Source organism: Nilaparvata lugens, chromosome 4 (assembly GCF_014356525.2).
Source record: "Nilaparvata lugens isolate BPH chromosome 4, ASM1435652v1, whole genome shotgun sequence".
Lineage (NCBI taxonomy): Eukaryota > Metazoa > Arthropoda > Insecta > Hemiptera > Delphacidae > Nilaparvata > Nilaparvata lugens.
This window is the reverse complement of record NC_052507.1, coordinates 51257606-51276142: the sequence shown is the minus strand read 5'-3', so window position 1 is coordinate 51276142 and position 18537 is coordinate 51257606. Positions and strand designations below refer to the sequence as shown.

General features: G+C 34.0%; 3 protein-coding genes across 7 annotated transcripts in view; 2 read left to right on the top strand and 1 right to left on the bottom strand.

The window, feature by feature from the left end:
* LOC111061896 (coiled-coil domain-containing protein R3HCC1L) overlaps nucleotides 1-18537 on the top strand; it is a 47705-nt gene that overhangs the window by 23853 nt on the left and 5315 nt on the right. The window lies entirely within an intron of this gene.
* On the top strand, nucleotides 7408-13941 carry LOC111053034. The gene is made up of 3 exons (XM_039425780.1): nucleotides 7408-8212; nucleotides 9197-9288; nucleotides 13320-13941. Exons 1-3 carry the CDS (start codon nucleotides 7975-7977, stop codon nucleotides 13794-13796), a joined length of 807 nt encoding a protein of 268 aa, XP_039281714.1. The 5' UTR covers nucleotides 7408-7974; the 3' UTR covers nucleotides 13797-13941.
* On the bottom strand, nucleotides 8913-16531 carry LOC120350845 (protein ALP1-like). The gene is made up of 3 exons (XM_039425779.1): nucleotides 16077-16531; nucleotides 13963-14107; nucleotides 8913-13013 (listed from the first exon to the last, which is right to left on the bottom strand). The coding sequence occupies exons 1-3, from the start codon at nucleotides 16466-16468 to the stop codon at nucleotides 12237-12239; spliced, it is 1314 nt and encodes a 437-aa protein (XP_039281713.1). The 5' UTR covers nucleotides 16469-16531; the 3' UTR covers nucleotides 8913-12236.

The following is an 18537-nucleotide window of genomic DNA, read 5'->3' as shown; positions in this document are numbered from 1 at the left end:
AGATCAAATTACACATATGTTTTTCAGAACCTGAAATTTTCTGTTTAATATTAGTCCAGTCAATATAGACATGAAAAAAGGGGATGTGCTTTCAATATAATAATCTACTTCTGATTTTTCAATATATTGTTTGGATACATAAGAGAAGTCCAGAACCAATTTTCTTTATGCTAGATATAGAATGGCCCAAACACCTCGTATTTTCGGTTCATTTTCTAGTTTTCAGCTTATTTCCGCCAAATCCATTCGTCGGACAGTTAAATTTGCTTTCGCCTTTTTCAGATTATAAAATTCTGAATAGAATGAAATCACTTGGAGCTCTCTATATGTAATGTGTTATGAGTTACAAAAACAAGTAAAATTCCAACAAAATAATAAATTTGGATGAATTTTAGTTTTCAATCAATAATATCTTCTGATTGCCACAATTCAAATGTATAATTCAAAATCCCTTTGGGCGTAATTTTGTGCGCTCTCTGGTCTGAGGTTGAAGGGCACAAAATTACGCCCAGAGGGATTTTGAATTGTACATTTAAATTGTGGAAAAATGCCAATTTAAATATTGGAAATTTTGCATGAAAAATTGGCTCTAGACTCTCGACTTCTCTCTAATGTATCCAAACAATATACTGAAAAATCAGAACTACAATATATATTGCAAACACCAATGTATATACCGGTAGTGACTGGACTATAATGTTTTAAAGGGTTTAAAGGGTAGGTTAGGGAGTTTAGTTTTTTCTTCTAAATTGCCTTTTTTATATTTTTCGAAATACATAGTTGTAATTGTATAATGATGCTACATTTTGATGAATAACATACTTTTGCACTTCTGAAATTGTTATTTAAGAATATTATATTTTTCCAAATTGACCCCCCTTCTAAGTAACCCCATAACCCCCCCCCCCAACCTATATCTTTACATGTGTTTTAACCAGCGAGGAAAACCGGGAAAAACGTGAAATATACGGGAAATGTACGGGAATTGTACGGGAATTTTCTGAACCTGATTCAGTGGACACTCTGTAGAATATAATGACATAACAATTATGAAAGAAATGTCTGTTGAAATGATATGTGAGGCTTGCGCAATCAAAGTACCTGCTATGAATGTGATTGTTCTATCTGTCTATAGGCCTTATAGTGTGAATGCTTTGAATTTCAATAATTTTCTAGTCATACTCAATGAAATGTTGAGCTTCCTGTTCACTTATAGTGGTTTCAATGTGGTTTTATGTTCCAATTTCAATGTTGATTTTAATGTTCAATCTAGTTATAGAGAAGATCTGCTAAGTTTATTGTTGAGTTTTAATAAGCATTTAACTATAAAGGAAATGACAAGACCCAACGAAACGGGTGGCACATGCATCGATAATATTGCTACCGATATATTCATGTTAGTAGATGGCAGAACAAAATGATATTCACAGTTCTTTCGGACCATTTTGCTATAGGTTTAATATTAAGACTTGAAAACTATAAAAATAAGATTATGAATTAGAATATAATAAAGATCAGAGAAATTAATGACAGTAATGTACATATTTTATGCAATGATTGGAAGAATTAAATTGGTTGACTGTCTATGCTCTAAAAAATGTAATAGAACAAATTCAGGAGTTTCAGAAGCTATTCATGTGGGCCGTGAACTTGGCTTTTCCTTTGATTAAGAAAACTATATTTTATTATCACATTTATTCACATTGATAGTTTTCTTAATCAAAGGAAAAGCCAAGTTCACGGCCCACATGAATAGCTTCTGAAACTCCTGAATGTTATAATTCGGATTTGTGTGCTTTAAAAACTAAATGTGAACATTTGTATTATCTGCATAAAAATTCTACTTGTGAAAGGATAAGATCGGATTATTATAGATTAAGAAGTTACTATAGGTCTGAATTAAGAAAGGCAAAACTCAATTAAAACAATAAGTTAATACAGAATAGTCATAATAAGACAAAAGCTGCAAAATTATAAATAAGCATACCACTATAAATAGTAAATCTGTAGGAATTGAATGCAGAATGTCAAAAAGATGATATAAATAAATATTTTGTGAATAAAGCGGAACAGATTGGTAAAGATATTCCCAAAAGTAATTTTGATTATAAATATTATATTCATAATATTCCTAGGCCGAATACAAATTTCAAATTTGTGCATTTCAAGGTGGAAGAGGTCTTTGAAACTATAAATAAAATGAGTAATAGTAATTGTCTGGATATTGTAGGATTAAATTCTCTGATACTTAAATTAGCAGCTCCTAATATATCAGAAGTGTTGACTTCCATATTCAACAGGTGCCTTGACTTGGGAATATTTCCTGATGAGTTCAAAATAGTTAAGGTGATACCAGTTCACAAAAAAGGAGATAAATCATACATAGATAACTACAGGCAGATATGTTTAATTTATTTACCATCGAAAATTTTTGAGAAGCTTCTTCACTCACAATTATTAACTATTTTGAAAATAACAGCTTGCTTTCAAACAACCAATATGGTTTTAGAAAGAACCATAGTACTGGTGATAATGTTCTTAGACTTGTAAAGGAAGTTATTCAGGACCTGGAAAACCATAAGAATGTACATTTCAGAAGTTTTGATATGTCTCGTGCATTTGATACTGTCAATTTATTATTTAGCGTATGGCAGATACACAACAAATATATAGCTAATGAGTCTCAAATGCCTAGACAAATATACACTGTATATTTCCAAATTCTTTGAGAATGTTGTGTAGTTTTCGGTCAGGAGAACATAAGTGTGTCTGACCGCCATTATTTGCTAGTCCATTTAGCGTTACCCAATGTGCACCATGGAGGCGAACTAGCGTTACACTCATAATTAAGTTGAAAATCTGATTGCTGGAACAATTTTGAGGTTAAAGAAGGTTGAAACTCAATTTTCACAAAAAAAAAAAAACATTTTCAAAATCATCTTCATAATTACAAATCATTATTTATCTTTTAAATTTTACCAAGTTAACAGAATTCTTAATAAGAACCACCTGAAAATGATTTATCATGCTCTAGTCAAGTCAATTCTGCGGTATGGCATAGTTGTTTGGGGAGGATGTCTCAACTGTCATATTGCTGAATTATTTGTAGCACAAAAACTGATAATTAAAACTATATTAAGCAAACCGAGGCTCTATCCAACGGATATGGTTTTTAGTGATTTTGAGGTCATGACTATACGTCAATTACACATAAAAACCGTAATTGAGTACTTAATAAAATATAGATCCGATTTTCTTCTCACAATAAACTCTACACTTAATTATTATAATCTAAGGGCCACTGCTAACAAATATGTAACCTATAACACTAATATTGAATGTATAAGGAGGCAGTTAATTTACATAGGTACTAAAATAATAAACCTCATTCCAAATCACTTTCTCATGGACAATAAGATCAGCGGAAAAATTAAACTGGATATAAAAACTCGACATACAGTAATTTCTTCTTCCATTTAGATATATGACTCGAGATTTCTGCTCCAGCATTGTTTTTTCATTTTTCAGTGGACTCGCTTACCTTTATTTTGAGTAGCTATTCCTCTGTTTTCTTCCTTCCCCCCATTTCTCCCTTCCCTTTTTTTCTCATTACTTATCTTCTCTTCTTTGCCTGCCTATTACATGGGAAACCAAAGTTGGCTAGGTATCTTCCTCTCTTTTTTCTCTTCAACACACCCAACCACAAAGCCCATGGTTTTTTTATATTTGTAACATTTTATTGTGTTCTATTTGTTTCGTAATTCTTTGTAATTTTGTTTTGTATTGTAACCGGTGGAGGTATTTTTAATCCTACACCACACCTGACACCATTTATGTAACCGGTGGAGGTATTTTTAAACCCTACACCACACCTGACATCATTTCTGAAACCGGAGATATATTTGTCTCTATTTAGTTAATCTTCCAAAATATGAAATATTGAGTACATGTGGTTCAATAGTCATTCTTGCAGACTATACCACCGCAGGCCACCAATGTAAACGGAGGGGGTTTTTCTTCTCTTCTATAATATTTGCTAGAGTTTACTGCTATCAATTCATCTACCGGTATTTGAATCCTCGATTGGTTGGGAGCTTTTAGTGGATTCGTTCATTCAAATGCACAGATTATCATCATTATCTAATTGTCACCTATTTTAGCAACTAGCAACTACGAGCCAGGAACTTCAATGAAAAATACTAATAAAATTCAACTCCTGGTTTATTGAACTCTAAATAGGTAGAACGAATTAATAAAAGTCAGGTAACATGTCAAATTTTCAAACTGAACAAAGTTATTCAGCCATCGATTCAGGTCAAGAAGACATACTCAATTTTTAATCTATACATTTTGGGAACCTGCTAACTTGCTGCATTTAAATTTGGGCCTCGGTCATTCTATGAAACTAAATTTTGAGCTTAATAAGAAAAACAACAAAAGTTCGGCACTCACCATTTTAACAATATTCAAACTTGGACTCTTCAGAAACACTCACATACGCTTTAATAAAACTCACTATACTTGAACTCACACGCACAAATAATTTCCTGATTCTACTCCTACTAACTCTATAAAATTTGGTTTCCTATCCAACTAGATAAAAATTACTGATAACTGAAAACTTTTTAATTTGTCCCTCTGGATGGGTAACAGACCCATTCAGAGGACTGAGGCTCGCACACCGTTACATGATGTTTTTCCGGTTATGTCTCAATACCCACTGTCGCCTTTTCACTGAAAATTATTCCCCCTCCACGAGCGTTGAGCATAACTTCCAGTGGAAAAGCCAAAGCTGCAAAAAGGTCAATGCTCGTACAATCTTCAAATACAGTGGCTTTTTCGACATGAAATTAAAACTGCATTTGAAAAATGCACGAAAATTGCTTTAATTTTGACAACTAAGCAACAAGTTAGCAAATTCAAACAAGACAGAGTCAATTCTCACACTAAAAACGCAGGGTTCAACAAACAGTAAAATCAAAGTTCATTCCAGTTCAAAAACCTGAAAAATAATATAAGATACACAAAAACAACTACAATACTACCCTCTCAATATCACACTATTACATTGTTTTGTGTGTTTTTAATAAATTGAAAATTGAAAAAAAATTGAAAATTGAAAATGTCCAAAATTGCTTCAAATTGTAATTTATCACATAAAAACAATCCAAATATAGAATTTCTGTTTGAAATTTACACTCAAAGAAAGTTTAGCTGTGATACTGTGATACTATGATACTGTCTATCATAGCACATTACGGTATGTGAAAAACTGTATCGTTATGGCCTAGAACAATCTGCAGTAGATCTAATTTCTTCTTACTTATCAAATAGAGTGAAATTCATCTACAAGAATGGGGAGTATTCCAGAGGTGAAATTGTTAAATGCAGTGTACCACAAGGTTCTATCTTAGGACTACTCTTATATCAATGATTTGCCTAGTTCGATAAATGTATGTAATAAAAATGGCATTTCTTATTTGTATGCAGATGATTTAGGACTTGAAGTAGATGATAAAAGCAAGGAAAATTTACAGGTAATGCTCACTGAAAATACTTCAATGATAAATGATTGGTGTGTGGCTAATAATTTGAGCTTGAACGTTGACAAAACAATTGACATGAAATTTAGCTTCGATAGGAGTACAACAGAAATTGCATCTATGAAATTTCTAGGAATGATGCTGGACACAAATTTAACATGGAATGAACATGTTAGACACATTTCAAAAGAATTAACAAAGGCATCTATCTTCTTCGGAGACTGAGCCAAATTGTAGATACCTTAGTATTAATGAATTTGTACTTTGCGCATATTCATAGCCATCTAAATTATGGCATTCAACTATGGGGAAATTCCTCATCCTCCCATGTCTAATTCAAGCTTCAAAAAAAGGCCTTGAGAATAATATGTAAGAAGGCCCCCCTCTACACCATGCAGAGATTTATTTGTGAGTATAGGACTGTTGACAGTGCCATCATTGTATATACTGGCATGCCTAACATCAATGAAGAAAAATATTAGTGAATATGTGTTGAACAGTAATGTACATAGTTATGAAACTAGGCATAGAAATAATAATTAGAGTCAATTATTGGCAGTATGCATGATCGCAAAAGGTACATGTCAATTAAACTTTTTAATGCTCTCCCTAATGAGATATAGTCCGGGCGCAAATGTCATGAATAAGGCACTTCGTGGTCATTTATGAGTAACAGCCGTGGAAGATGTCTCAATTTTTTCGTTAGGTCTAGCATAATAAGGATCGTGATGATGATAGTCGAAATCACAGGCAAACACCTCGGAAACAAGATGTCAGGGTCTTGCTATATCGCTTGTATTTCAATAACCGTTCAAGATATTTAACCGGTTTTTTAGACGAAAATATTTTGAAAATCTTTCTCTAGAATTTTTGTTTTATAAATTTCCCTCTAAAACGCATATTTTTTTAGTTATAACCTTCGAAAGCTCAAACAAATTTTTTTTATAAATTTGTTCAAAATTCATTCCATTATAACCTTTTTTGTGCAAGAGATACAGAGCAAATTCAAATCTCTGAAATTTAGAGCGTTTTATCAACTTTGGAACGATATTATCTTCATGCGCAGTACGTCAAAAAATGAGTTCTCCAGTGCCCTCCAGAGAAAAACCTACACTGTTTCTGGTGAGTTTTTCCATACGCATGAGGTAACAAGCGTCTCAATCTCTTCGTTACAACAAAACGAATATGAATATTGATGATGGAAACAACGAAAATATTCGACATCATTGAAAAATACAAGATGGCAGTCATTATTGACAGAACGTTTTATATCGCTTGTTATTCAGTTATTGTAAGATATATCGGATTGCTTTTACCACCAAATGCCAATTCCAACAATTAGAAAACTGTATAACTCATGACTCCTTGAAGGTACAGACTTGGGAATGGTGTCAATCTCTTTATAATGATGTGTAGAAAGAGATTATCCATGATGGCAATCTCAAAAATGTTTGTCATCTCGAAAAAACAAGATGGCGGCAAAAATATGTCGATTTTCAAGAAATCGTCTGTAATTCTAATAATGTCGAGGATATCGGATCAATTCAGCCAACTGGAAGTTCCAAAATAATCTTTAGTGTAGCCATCCTATTGTTAGATTGATTTTTCCTGACCAGTGATTGGTCATTAACTGGTCATGTGACCTTTTCTTCCCATAGCCTAGCTTCTCAATTTCTGAGGAGAAGGAAGACAGAGAGAGATTAACTGAGCATTCCAATGGAGAGTCGTTGGTAACTCCTATTTGTTATTTTTTCCGTTTTAAATGATTCACTGTTAAAATTTATGTAAGAGTGATAAATTCAATTTAAATGTAGAGTTCCCGTAACGTTAAGGTGCGTACAGACTTTCGTTCCGCTCCAAGACCGAACGTCACTCCAGCAGAGCGATTGATGATCGACCGGGGAGCAACAGTGGTTCGACCGGGGAACGCGAGAAGAGCGTGTAGAACAGAGGTCGCGCTTGGCAAGCTCCTAGGTCGAACGTCGAATGAACCAATAGTTGAGCATGCGTGTTCAATGTTTTTGTTTGTAATGTTTGTTAATATAGCTACGATCTCTGTGTTAGCAAATAAAATTATAAAAATTAATAATTAATTATTAAATTAAATAATATAAAGTTATAAAAGCATTTATTATAATAGGTACCGACATATTAGCATTTAGAAGGAAGAAGCCGAACTCCCAACCAAGCCTTTCACCTTTTGAAACACTGGCAAGAATTAAATTTTATAATAAAATATTAAAATAAATGCAATAATCATAATATTTATTATCAATTCATTATATAAACATATAATTAATTAACCTAATGTACTATTAGGCTACTCAGCAATCACCTGGTCAGATTATTTTAATATTTTTGTCACCCGATCAGCTGGGTTGAACATTTCACATTTTTGAGGTTAGTTCATTTTTCAAGCGGTCAGTTCGAAATGGAGTGGAGTGAAGAAGTTCTTTTAAGAATAATAGAATCGTATGGTGAGAAACCAATTTTGTGGGATCCATCCCACAAGCTTCATTTTAGAAAGCAATATAGGGAAGATGCTTGGAGAGCAATATCAGAGGAGTTTAATATTTCAAAAGAAGACATTAAAAGAAAAATTCAAAATCTTCAATCTTCATACCGGCGAGAGAAACTAAAAATTACAAATAGCAGAAGTACCGGCAAAGGTAAGTTGAATTATTTAAACAAATTGATGAAGAATCTTATTCAATTTTTATTGTATGATTAACATTTTCAGTACAGCTAGTTTATTATTTATAATAGGAGACAAAGACAGTTGAATTGTATTGAAGATCTGAGCCTCAATACAAAGAAACCTGTGTAATGATTTAAAACTTCCAAATTTATGTTATAGCTTTCTCAAATATTAAATCAATGTGCTTTGAATTCTAAATTTAACTCTAATCATATAATTATATACAGTATTCTATGTTCAATTCAAACATTACTATATGTTTATTTTGTAAATTCCGTTCGTACATTTTTACACTGCTCAAGACAGAATTGCGTAGACAACAAGTCAACAATGCATTTCTTGGAGTAACCGATATTTCTTTCTAGAAATCATCGTTACTGATGGTCTAGTGGTTAGAGCTCTGGCATTCCATTCATGCGTCCCGTGTTCAAATCCCGAACGCATCGTCCCTTTTTTGCACGACGAATCTACTGTTTTAGTAAATTATTATTTTTAGTCTATTAATATTATTATTCAGCTTTCACAGCTTTGCACAACGAATCTACTATGTTTTATTTAATTATTATTCAGCTTTCACAAAAGCTATAAATAGTAATATTGGAACTTGAATTATTGAAAAATTTAAAAATCAATAAATTTTCTTAAATAGGTATGTTTTTTTGTTATTTGAAATTTGAAAAAAGTAAAAGGTTTTTTAAGAAATTATATTATTAGTTTTATTTTTGTTATTCAGGGTAGAGCCCCGAATATAAATAATGTGTCTGGGTTCGACAGAACTGTGAAATTTTCTATGATAAAGTTCTCAAAGTAATTCTAGTTTTTCTAGTAAATTTAAATTTGTGGACTTGTGAAATTATTGAAAGTATTTACAACTTACTGTATGTATACAGTACCATCACTCATAAATTGTAGGTATTTTACATATTTTCATACATTCTAGATTTCTTTTTTTCAGGAAGAGATGAAATTTATGTGAGCCGTTGGTTTGCTTACGACGCTTTCAAGTTTCTGGATAATAAATATAAGCCAAGAAAGGGGCTTACAACGGTAAGAAAGTAGTGAGTTACTTTTGTGTGGGACTTTCTATTATGATTAATTATATTGTATAATTCTCTCTATTCTAATTCAATACTGTAAAACAAATTATAATTAATAAAAATGCATTCATGATTATCTAAAACAAATGATACCATGATAAGAAATACTTCATTTGGATAAAATTTAAATTTATTTTTCAAATTTGATAACATTATAATATTATTTAAAGCTTTTTGATAGACAAATAGTAATGTAGATCCAATAGAGACATGCAGATTGTATAGATTGACACACGAGATTAGTTATACAGTGATAGAATGATCAATCTTGGAGAGAAATTGATAAAACAAATAAAATTCAATTAATCTTTGCTTGGATAATTAGTAATAGATAATTTCATGGATATTTAGGATAATTTCAGTTTTCAGAAAATTACCAAAAATAACTCAAGATTGAGTTATTTCAGTCATCTTTTAAAATTCAATCAATAATACCATGAAGAAATCATTCTAAAAATGTCATAAATTTATCTCTTACCGAATAAAAAATTTTCTGTCCCAAAAATTTATAATTTGAGCGCTTGCATCTCAAAAATTAATAGGGTAATCAGAAAAAATGTTTTTGATAAATTTTTATAACCGTCCCAAATGGGGGGTAGAGAAATCTCTAAAATAATAAAGGCGAGTCATGCGACTTCATTTATAACAAACTTTTGCATAATCAAATTGTAAATTTTATTATCTGAACTAACTACTAGAAATTTTGACAATAAATAATCTGTAACAATTCTTTGTACATTCAATAACTCAAGAAAACTGCCCTATAGATTTTGCTAACTGATCGGGGATTCTAACTGTTAACAAAGGTATCGTGAGCTTTACTCATTTATTCTATTCCAAATAATGTATAAATCTAGGGACTCGGTCATTCAAGGGGTTTTAGCATGAGCTAGAAAATATAATTGCACTCACTATCATTAAAACTATTAATCTCATCACGACTGAAACTTTGCACTACACTACGTTGATTTTGTTTAATTCACTGTTATTCATAATAAACTATTTAAAACATACTCAATTCAAAATAGTTTAAATAACTTCACGAAATCGGACGAATTAAACATTTTGAAAATTTATACACTTATATTTCACCACATGTAACTCGTTAATTTTGAGCCCTCGATGCCCGAGGCTACCTCTGGGTTTTTAATGTGATTCCGGTCGTGGCTTGATTGAAACTGATCTTTTCCACGCAAATTATGTACCCCTTCCACCAACGAGACGGCGGTCCACGTGGAGACGGAGCAATACAGTTCCGTGAGAATACTATTCAACCCTGCAAAAGATAAAAAACTGACTGTCTTCCCGGACGCAAGTTTGCAAAGTCTTGATGTTTTTTTATTGTCAATACTATAGCTATCTAGTCTGGTGACTGATGAGCTAATTTTTTCTACCCTTATATACTACTTGAAAATTTTAACAACGAATATCTCATTAGAAATTCTTATTGATATAGTTTATTTAATTAATATGTACACTTGTTGACTGTACTATAGAAGCTGGATTCACTCAATCACTGCTCTGCTCTTTCACTGGACACTAATTGAACAAGCACTACACTAGCTCATACGGTTTCCTCCTTTTGAGCCTCCGCACCAACCCTCCATTGTCTAGCAGCTGTATCGCCCCTCATGCCTCTCCGCATGCCTCTGGATCTCGGTGGACACGAGGTCGACGTGCAGGTCTCTATGAAGATCGCTGTTCCTGACATACCAAGGAGCATCAACAATATTCCTTAGCACCTTGTTCTGGAATCGTTGTATGACATTGATGTTGCTGTCTTTCGTACACCCTCAAAGTTGTATACCATACGTCCATACTGGCTTCAATATCTGTTTGTACAGAAGTACTTTGTTTTCGATTGATAGGTAGGAGGTTTTACCGATCAGCCAATACAGCTTCTTATATTCGATTCCAAGCTCCTCTCACTTCTTCTTGACATGGGCCTTCCAGCGAAGCTTTGTGTCCAAGGTCATACCTAGATACTTGGCATCATTGGCATATGGTACAACTTGGTTGTTGATTGCTATTGGTATGGGCAGATCCTTCTTATTGGTGAAGTTGATGCTAATCGATTTTGCTTCATTTAGTTTAATCTTCCACTTTCTAGTCCAATCTTAAATTTCGTTGATGGATCTCTGTAGTTTTTCTGTTGCAATATGAATATTACTGTCTACTGATAATATGGCTGTATCGTCTGCAAATGTTGCTGTGGTATTCTCATCAAGACTGGGAATATCGCTGGTATAGAGTAGGTAGAGAAATGGTCCTAGAAAACTTCCTTGAGGAGCTCCTGCTTTTATTTCCATCAAATCAGAATATGAATTTTCATGCCTGACTCTAAAGAATCTGTCAGTCAGATAGGATTGTAATATATCTGTAAATTGCTTTAGTAGCACTTTTCTCAGTTTAAAAAGAAGACCTTTATGCCACACTTTATCAAAAGCTTGCCCTATATCAAGGAAAGCTGCTGAACAAACTTTTCTCTCTTCTAGGCACTTCTCTATTATATTAACAATCCTATGCACCTGGTCTATCGTTGAGTGTTTCACTCTGAAGCCAAATTGGTGATTTGGAATTATTTGCTGTCTCTCAATGATTGGTGTAAGCCTACTCAGTAAAATCCTCTCAAACAACTTGGCTAGCACAGGTGAAATCTTAATGTGATAAAATTATTTTTCAACAGAAAAATAAATTTCTCACGACAAAATTCACACTGAAAAATTAACTACATGAACATTGTAGAAATTCATTGACAGAGTTCTAATTCTACACTTTTTAAATAAACACATAGTAAATTTATCTCCCTCATCCATTACATGTATTCTATTTGATAACTTAATAGTACACAAATCGAAAAACTTCCAAAAATATCACCAGTATACCATGTTGACTAACCTAGGCGTAATTTTCTTGCCATTCAAGGAATCCCTCTTTTAGACAATAGTCCGCTATTTCATCACGAATTTTTTGTGCATTGTTTCTCGATGTTTGTGAAACATCTGCCATTATTGGTAGCAAAGACGTACTACCAATATTTTCTTCATATTGAGAAGAGGTGTTCAAATTTGGAGAATTGGTTCTTCTATAATTATGCAGCAACATTGCTGCCATCACAACTAGCTCAACTTTTTCAGGAGCCAGTATCATTGGCTTCCTTAAAACTCGAAATTCAGCACTTAATATTCCGAACGCATCTTCGACCACTTGGCGTGCCCTACTCAATCTGTAGTTGAATATTCTTTGGGGAGTCCCCTTTGGATAGTCTCCATGATAGGGCTTCATTAGATTATCACTTAGAGCGAATGCACTATCTCCCGCAAAGAAGTATGGTACCGGTTCTGACATAGACCTTCCAGGCAGTTTTTCAGCCATTGGAAGCCCCAATCGGTTTTTGTCGATCATTCTATGCAAAGTACTCCCACGGAATACACCGCCATCAGAAATTCGCCCTTGGCAACCGACGTCAGCAAATATGAAATTCGCATTTGCATCTACCAATGCGAAAAGAACAATACTGAAGTTAGATTTGTAATTGAAATACTCTGTGCCAGAGTTAATGGGAGCTTGCAATATAATATGTTTGCCATCAAGTGCCCCGATACAGTGCGGCAGGTTCCATTTTGTTTCGAATACCTTGCTTACTTCTTTCCACGCTTCAGGTGTTTTAGGCAGCTGAAACAGAAAAATATATTTTTTATTGCGGATGATAACCACATGAGCTTTTTGCTTGTGCGTGGGTAATGGGAAGTACGAGGGTGAATAATGAAATGATCAAACGTCTATGCCTATTCGATGAGATTCGGCGGGATTCGAACCCGCAGCCAGGTAGCACTAGCAGACTGAAGGATGCAATGCCTCAGTCAACTTGGCTAACTGGCCGGCAAATTATATGCTATGTTTATTTCAAACATAATGGAAATAGTAAATTAGTTTGAAAATTGAGCTATAATAGTAACTATTAACTTTATTAATTTACAGGAGATGGAAGAGGATGCTGTTGTTGGAAATTGTTTAGACAGTGAAAGTGAACAAAATCAAGTAGAGGAAAGCGAACAGAATGAAGAGAAAGGAAGCCAACAGGATGAAGAAAAAGAAAACAAACAGTACAATACATCGTTTAATAAGAAAAAACGTGTGAAGAGTACTGATTCAATAATAAATGATGCATTTAAGATTCTGAAGACAGCATCAGATAATTTTAACAAAACGCCGCCTTCCGATGAGATGGATTCGTTCTTATCATTTGTAAGAACAAAACTGAAAACTTATCCGAGAGAAACTCAGCTATCTTTTCAGCATTCAGTTATGGAATTGCTAGTTAAAGCAGATAAGGAAATTTTGGACTCTCAAAAAAGAAGAGTAGAATCTGAGACATGTGTTCTGCATTCTATACAGTCCCCACGTGGTGATTCCTGGATAGAATTCGAATCCTCAACTGAAGATGTACTTGAATGACAATATCCAATATCATTACAGTAGGAGATCTGGCATATTTACCTCAAGTATTTTTGCTTATCAGTTCTTCTAATTACAATATCAAAATAGAAATTCCATTAATTTTATTGATTGCAATTTAAAATAAAGATTTTTGAGCTTGTAACTTTTGAAAATTTAATATTACCTTAATGTATCCTCTTAATCCATTGATGAGTGCTGTGCAGACTTCTGGTACTATATATACAATAGATTGCTTAGAAATCCTGAATGTGTATTGGAGGCTAGTATAAGAATCTCCTGTGGCAAGGAATCGAAGTGTCACTGCCAACCTGAAAGAGTTCATATATTTAATATCATAATTTTTTGCAAAATGTGAATAATTAATAAAGTCAGTACCGTACATGATAATTATAATTCAATTAAAAAGTATTATCGATAAAATTATTTGTTTGATTTTAATGAGTCCCTAATAAGAATTATTGTTATATTTTTTAATAATTTTCTAATAATTGTCTTTTGTGTGTGCCGATGTGAATAAATTATTTTCAAGTTTATATTTTTTATTTTTCAATTAATAATAATAATAATAATAATCTAATTATTCAACAATATCAAATTATGATGTTACTTATTCTATTATTTTAATACGTTATAATAACGTCCTTCCATTGTGTTGTGAAGTTTGCATTGCCTGTTATAATAATGGTAGATAGTGCTCATCTCTATGGACCTTCAATTTATTGAATGTTTCAGCTCGACTAAATTAGGCCTTGTATTCTGTTGATGAGATCACAACTATATTGCTTGTGGCATGGTGTGCTTATTGCTTAATACTTATTAAATTGTTTTTGGTTTTGATTACTCATAATAATAATTAGAATTAGATTAATAATAGAATAGTTAATTACTATAATTTGATTGTATGGTATGAGATGTTGTTGTATTTCTCCATAATTGAAAGAATAATTACTAGTTGGAAGAATAGTTAATTACTCATAATAATAATTAGAATTAGATTAATAATAGAATAGTTAATTACTCATAATAATAATTTGAGTAAAAATAGATTAGTTAAAGTGATATAGTTGTTTGTATTCAAGTATATAGGTTTAATTTAGTTTAGGAGTCAGTTGGATTTTTAGGTAGGAAAGTGTGTTTATTGGAAGACACAGGCTACCGTGCACGTTATATTTGGTGGAGCTAACAAAATAAGTAATATCGACTTCGAAATATTTTGGTACCTATGTGATAATCTATAGTGAGATCCACGTTATAATGGCAGTGGATAAAGATAGAAGAATAGCGATGCCGATTCTCTGCATTAATTAATTATATTTCTACACTGTCAAAAACATAATTGGCAAGTTTGTGGACCTAGAAAAGGATAGTATCACCGGCTTTGTCGAATGATAGACGAGGATAGCCAAACCAAAGTTCATCAAATACTGTCATTATAACGTGAACCTCACTATAGCATTACTGCACTTTCATCAGTATTGTCTATCAAGTATTTTCGCAACTAACATGAATTCTCCCAACAAATTTTAGCTTTAGTTCTGTTAATATTATTTCTCTTGTCTCATTGCTGAGATGGATTAGCATAATGTAAGTTAGGCCTACTTATGAATAGCTCAATAGCCAATACCGGAATGCTCCTTTATTTTAAAATTCCAATATTATTACTCATTACTCTTATTCTATGATTTGCCGTTCATCAGATAATCATTGGCATTTTTAATATTTTTGACATTTTATAAATAGAATATAATTTTAAAATTTCACTTGAAAATAATTATAATTTTTATTATGTGGTGTAAGTAGAAAAAAATTATATTTATGTTGGTAGGATACAATTATTCCTTGTGGTTGTTTCGTCTTCTTTAGTGTGAGGGATCGCTTTAGAAATAATGTAATTTGTGTTGCTACGACTGTTATACTACAATAAGCATAACGTAATAGAATTTTCAAAACACCCGCTGAACGATGGAAGTGCAATAGTAGCGCAGCCTAGTAGCGAAATGTGAAACACTACGTATTCTACATTTGACTAAAAAGAGTATAGCTATAATTGCTACAACACGGAAAAGATTTGTTATTATTACAGAAATTACCTCAGTATTATAATTAGAAATATAATTCAACTTCAATAATTCCAGTATCAGAAAAATAAATAATAAGTAATACAGTGGGTATTGGTAGTCATAGAGAAAAAGGAACTAGGTTATGTCTATGTTACTGTATTCTTATTCTATATAAATATATTTGCATAATAAGTTATATAAATAAATAAATAGTCACCTGTCTTGAGCAGAAATCGATGAGCGAAAATAAGTATCCTGTTTTGAAATTATTGGTCCAATTTTCTGCAGCAGATTTTCAAAGTCCGAAGAAGACAGCCGACAAAAATTTTTGTATTGGCCGCTAATCTCTTGCGATTTTAAAATCATTAAGAGATCAGATCTTTTTTTGAAAAGTTCTGTCTGCCACCAACGTCGACGTTTTTTCTGTTTTGCTAGGCTTGCAATCAAGAGTGCCGCACCACTCATCACCATTAAAGCGTTTCTTTCGTCTTGATGCGTACCGGTTGACATCTTGTTAGCCACGGAATGCTGTCGGTTTGAAATCAACAATGAGAAAAGAGCGGAGCGATCATCCTTCGAACCTCTATCGAACCATTGCGTAACGTTCATGATCGGTGCGAGTAGAGAGCGGAGGCGGAGCGATTGCTGTGCGATGGTGGTACGAGGGCGGTACGAGGGAGGAGCGTGCTCGGTGCTGGTCTGAAGCGCCTCCCTCAATTTCCGCCTCCAAACATCTCTGTCCACCGCTGCACTTTTCCATCTTCGCACCCCAATTACTGCTGCATCCTTCTCCACTACGTCTATCCATCTTGTTCTGGGTCGCCCTTTCCTTCGCCGGCCATATATTTTCCCTTCCATTACTATCTTTGGGGGGTAGGCATCGTCAGCTCGTACCAGGTGTCCTGCCCACCTCAGCCTGCGAACTCGCATCACAGTGGCTATATCTGCATACTGGTACAGCCTATAAAGTTCGTTATTATGCCTCCTACGCCAGACTCCTGCTTCCTGTATGCCTCCAAACACTCTTCTCAGAATCTTTCTTTCAAAGACGCCCAGCATTCTTTCATCCGCCACCGTAGTTGCCCATGTTTCACTACCATACAGTAAGACAGGCATGATGATTGTTCTGTATAGCAGCAGCTTGGTCTTTCTACTGAGAGTACGTTTTTTCATCAGAGTTGATAGCGCGTAATAGCATCTATTGGCTAGCATAACCCTTCGCCTTACTTCTTTACTTGAATCGTTTCTGGAGTTTATAAAAGATCCCAGGTATACAAACTCTTCTACGATTTCGAAGTTTTCCCCTTGATCTCTATGCTTTGGCCATGCTCTCGCCCTTCTCCAGAGTTGGAGGCCACCTTAACTTTGGATTTATTCTCATTTACTACCAGACCGATTCTTTTAGCAGCTTCCTCCAACCGCGTGTAGGCGTCCTTCATAGCTGCAAGCGATCTACATGCGATGTCCACATCATCTGCATACTCTAATATCTGAGTCAGTCTATTGTACAGTGATCCTCTAGTATTAATTCGCGAGTCCCTGATTACTTTTTCTAGAGCAAGGTTGAAAAGCAAACATGAAAGGGCATCCCCCTGCCTTACACCATTTTCCACTTCAAAGGGCTCCGATAAGCTACTTCCAATCCTTACATAGCATACCACCTTCTTCATTGTCATCTGCACCAGTCTCACAAGCTTCCTTAGCATATTCATCTCCACCATAGCCTCATACAATTTACTCCTAATGATACTATCGTTAGCTGCCTTAAAGTCTATAAAAAGGTGATGGGTTTCAATATCGAATTCAAGTGTCTTTTCCAGGATTTGCCGGAGCACATATATTTGGTCTATAGTGGAGCACTTTTCTCGAAATCCAGCTTGATACCCCCCTACCTCTCTATCTGTATACACTCTCAATTTTCCATATAGGAGATTTGAAAAGATTTTATAACCTATATTGACTAGTGTAATACCCCTGTAGCTCTCACAATTCAGTCTATCTCCTTTCTTGTGCATTGGAACTATTACACCTTTGGTCCACTCATCTGGCATTTCCTCACTGCTCCATATCTTGCATACTAACCTATGCATCTCTTCTTTGAGAGTGTTACCACCAAGCTTAAACAATTCTGCAGCTAGCCCATCTAGGCCTGGAGCTTTATTATTCCTCAATCTCTTTATTGAGTTCTCCACTTCCTCCAGCGTGGGTGGGTCTTCCTCCATCTCATCCCCACGCATCACTTCCACTGTCACTTCTGTATTCAACTCAGAATTCTTATTAAGTATTTCTATAAAATACTCTCTCCATCTATCCAGTGTCTGCGATCTTTCTGCAATAATTGCTCCATCCTTCCCTTTGCATATCATTACTCTAGGGGTGAATCCTCTACGCTGATTACTTACAAAGCTGTGGAACTTCATCATCTCATTTTGCTCCTGGAATTTTTCCATCTCTTCAAGTTTTTGTGTTTCGGCGCTTCTTTTCTTCCTTCTGTGCAGCTTTCTTTCCTCATTCCTCAATTCTCTGTATCTTTCTATTGCGTGCCTCGTGCTGGTCCGTTGTTGTAGCACATGGTATGCTTCATTCTTCTTCCTTGTAGCCTCTTGACACTCCTCATCAAACCAACTCCTATTCTTTTCCTTTCTTTGATCCCCTAGTACTCTCTGAGATGTTTCTGC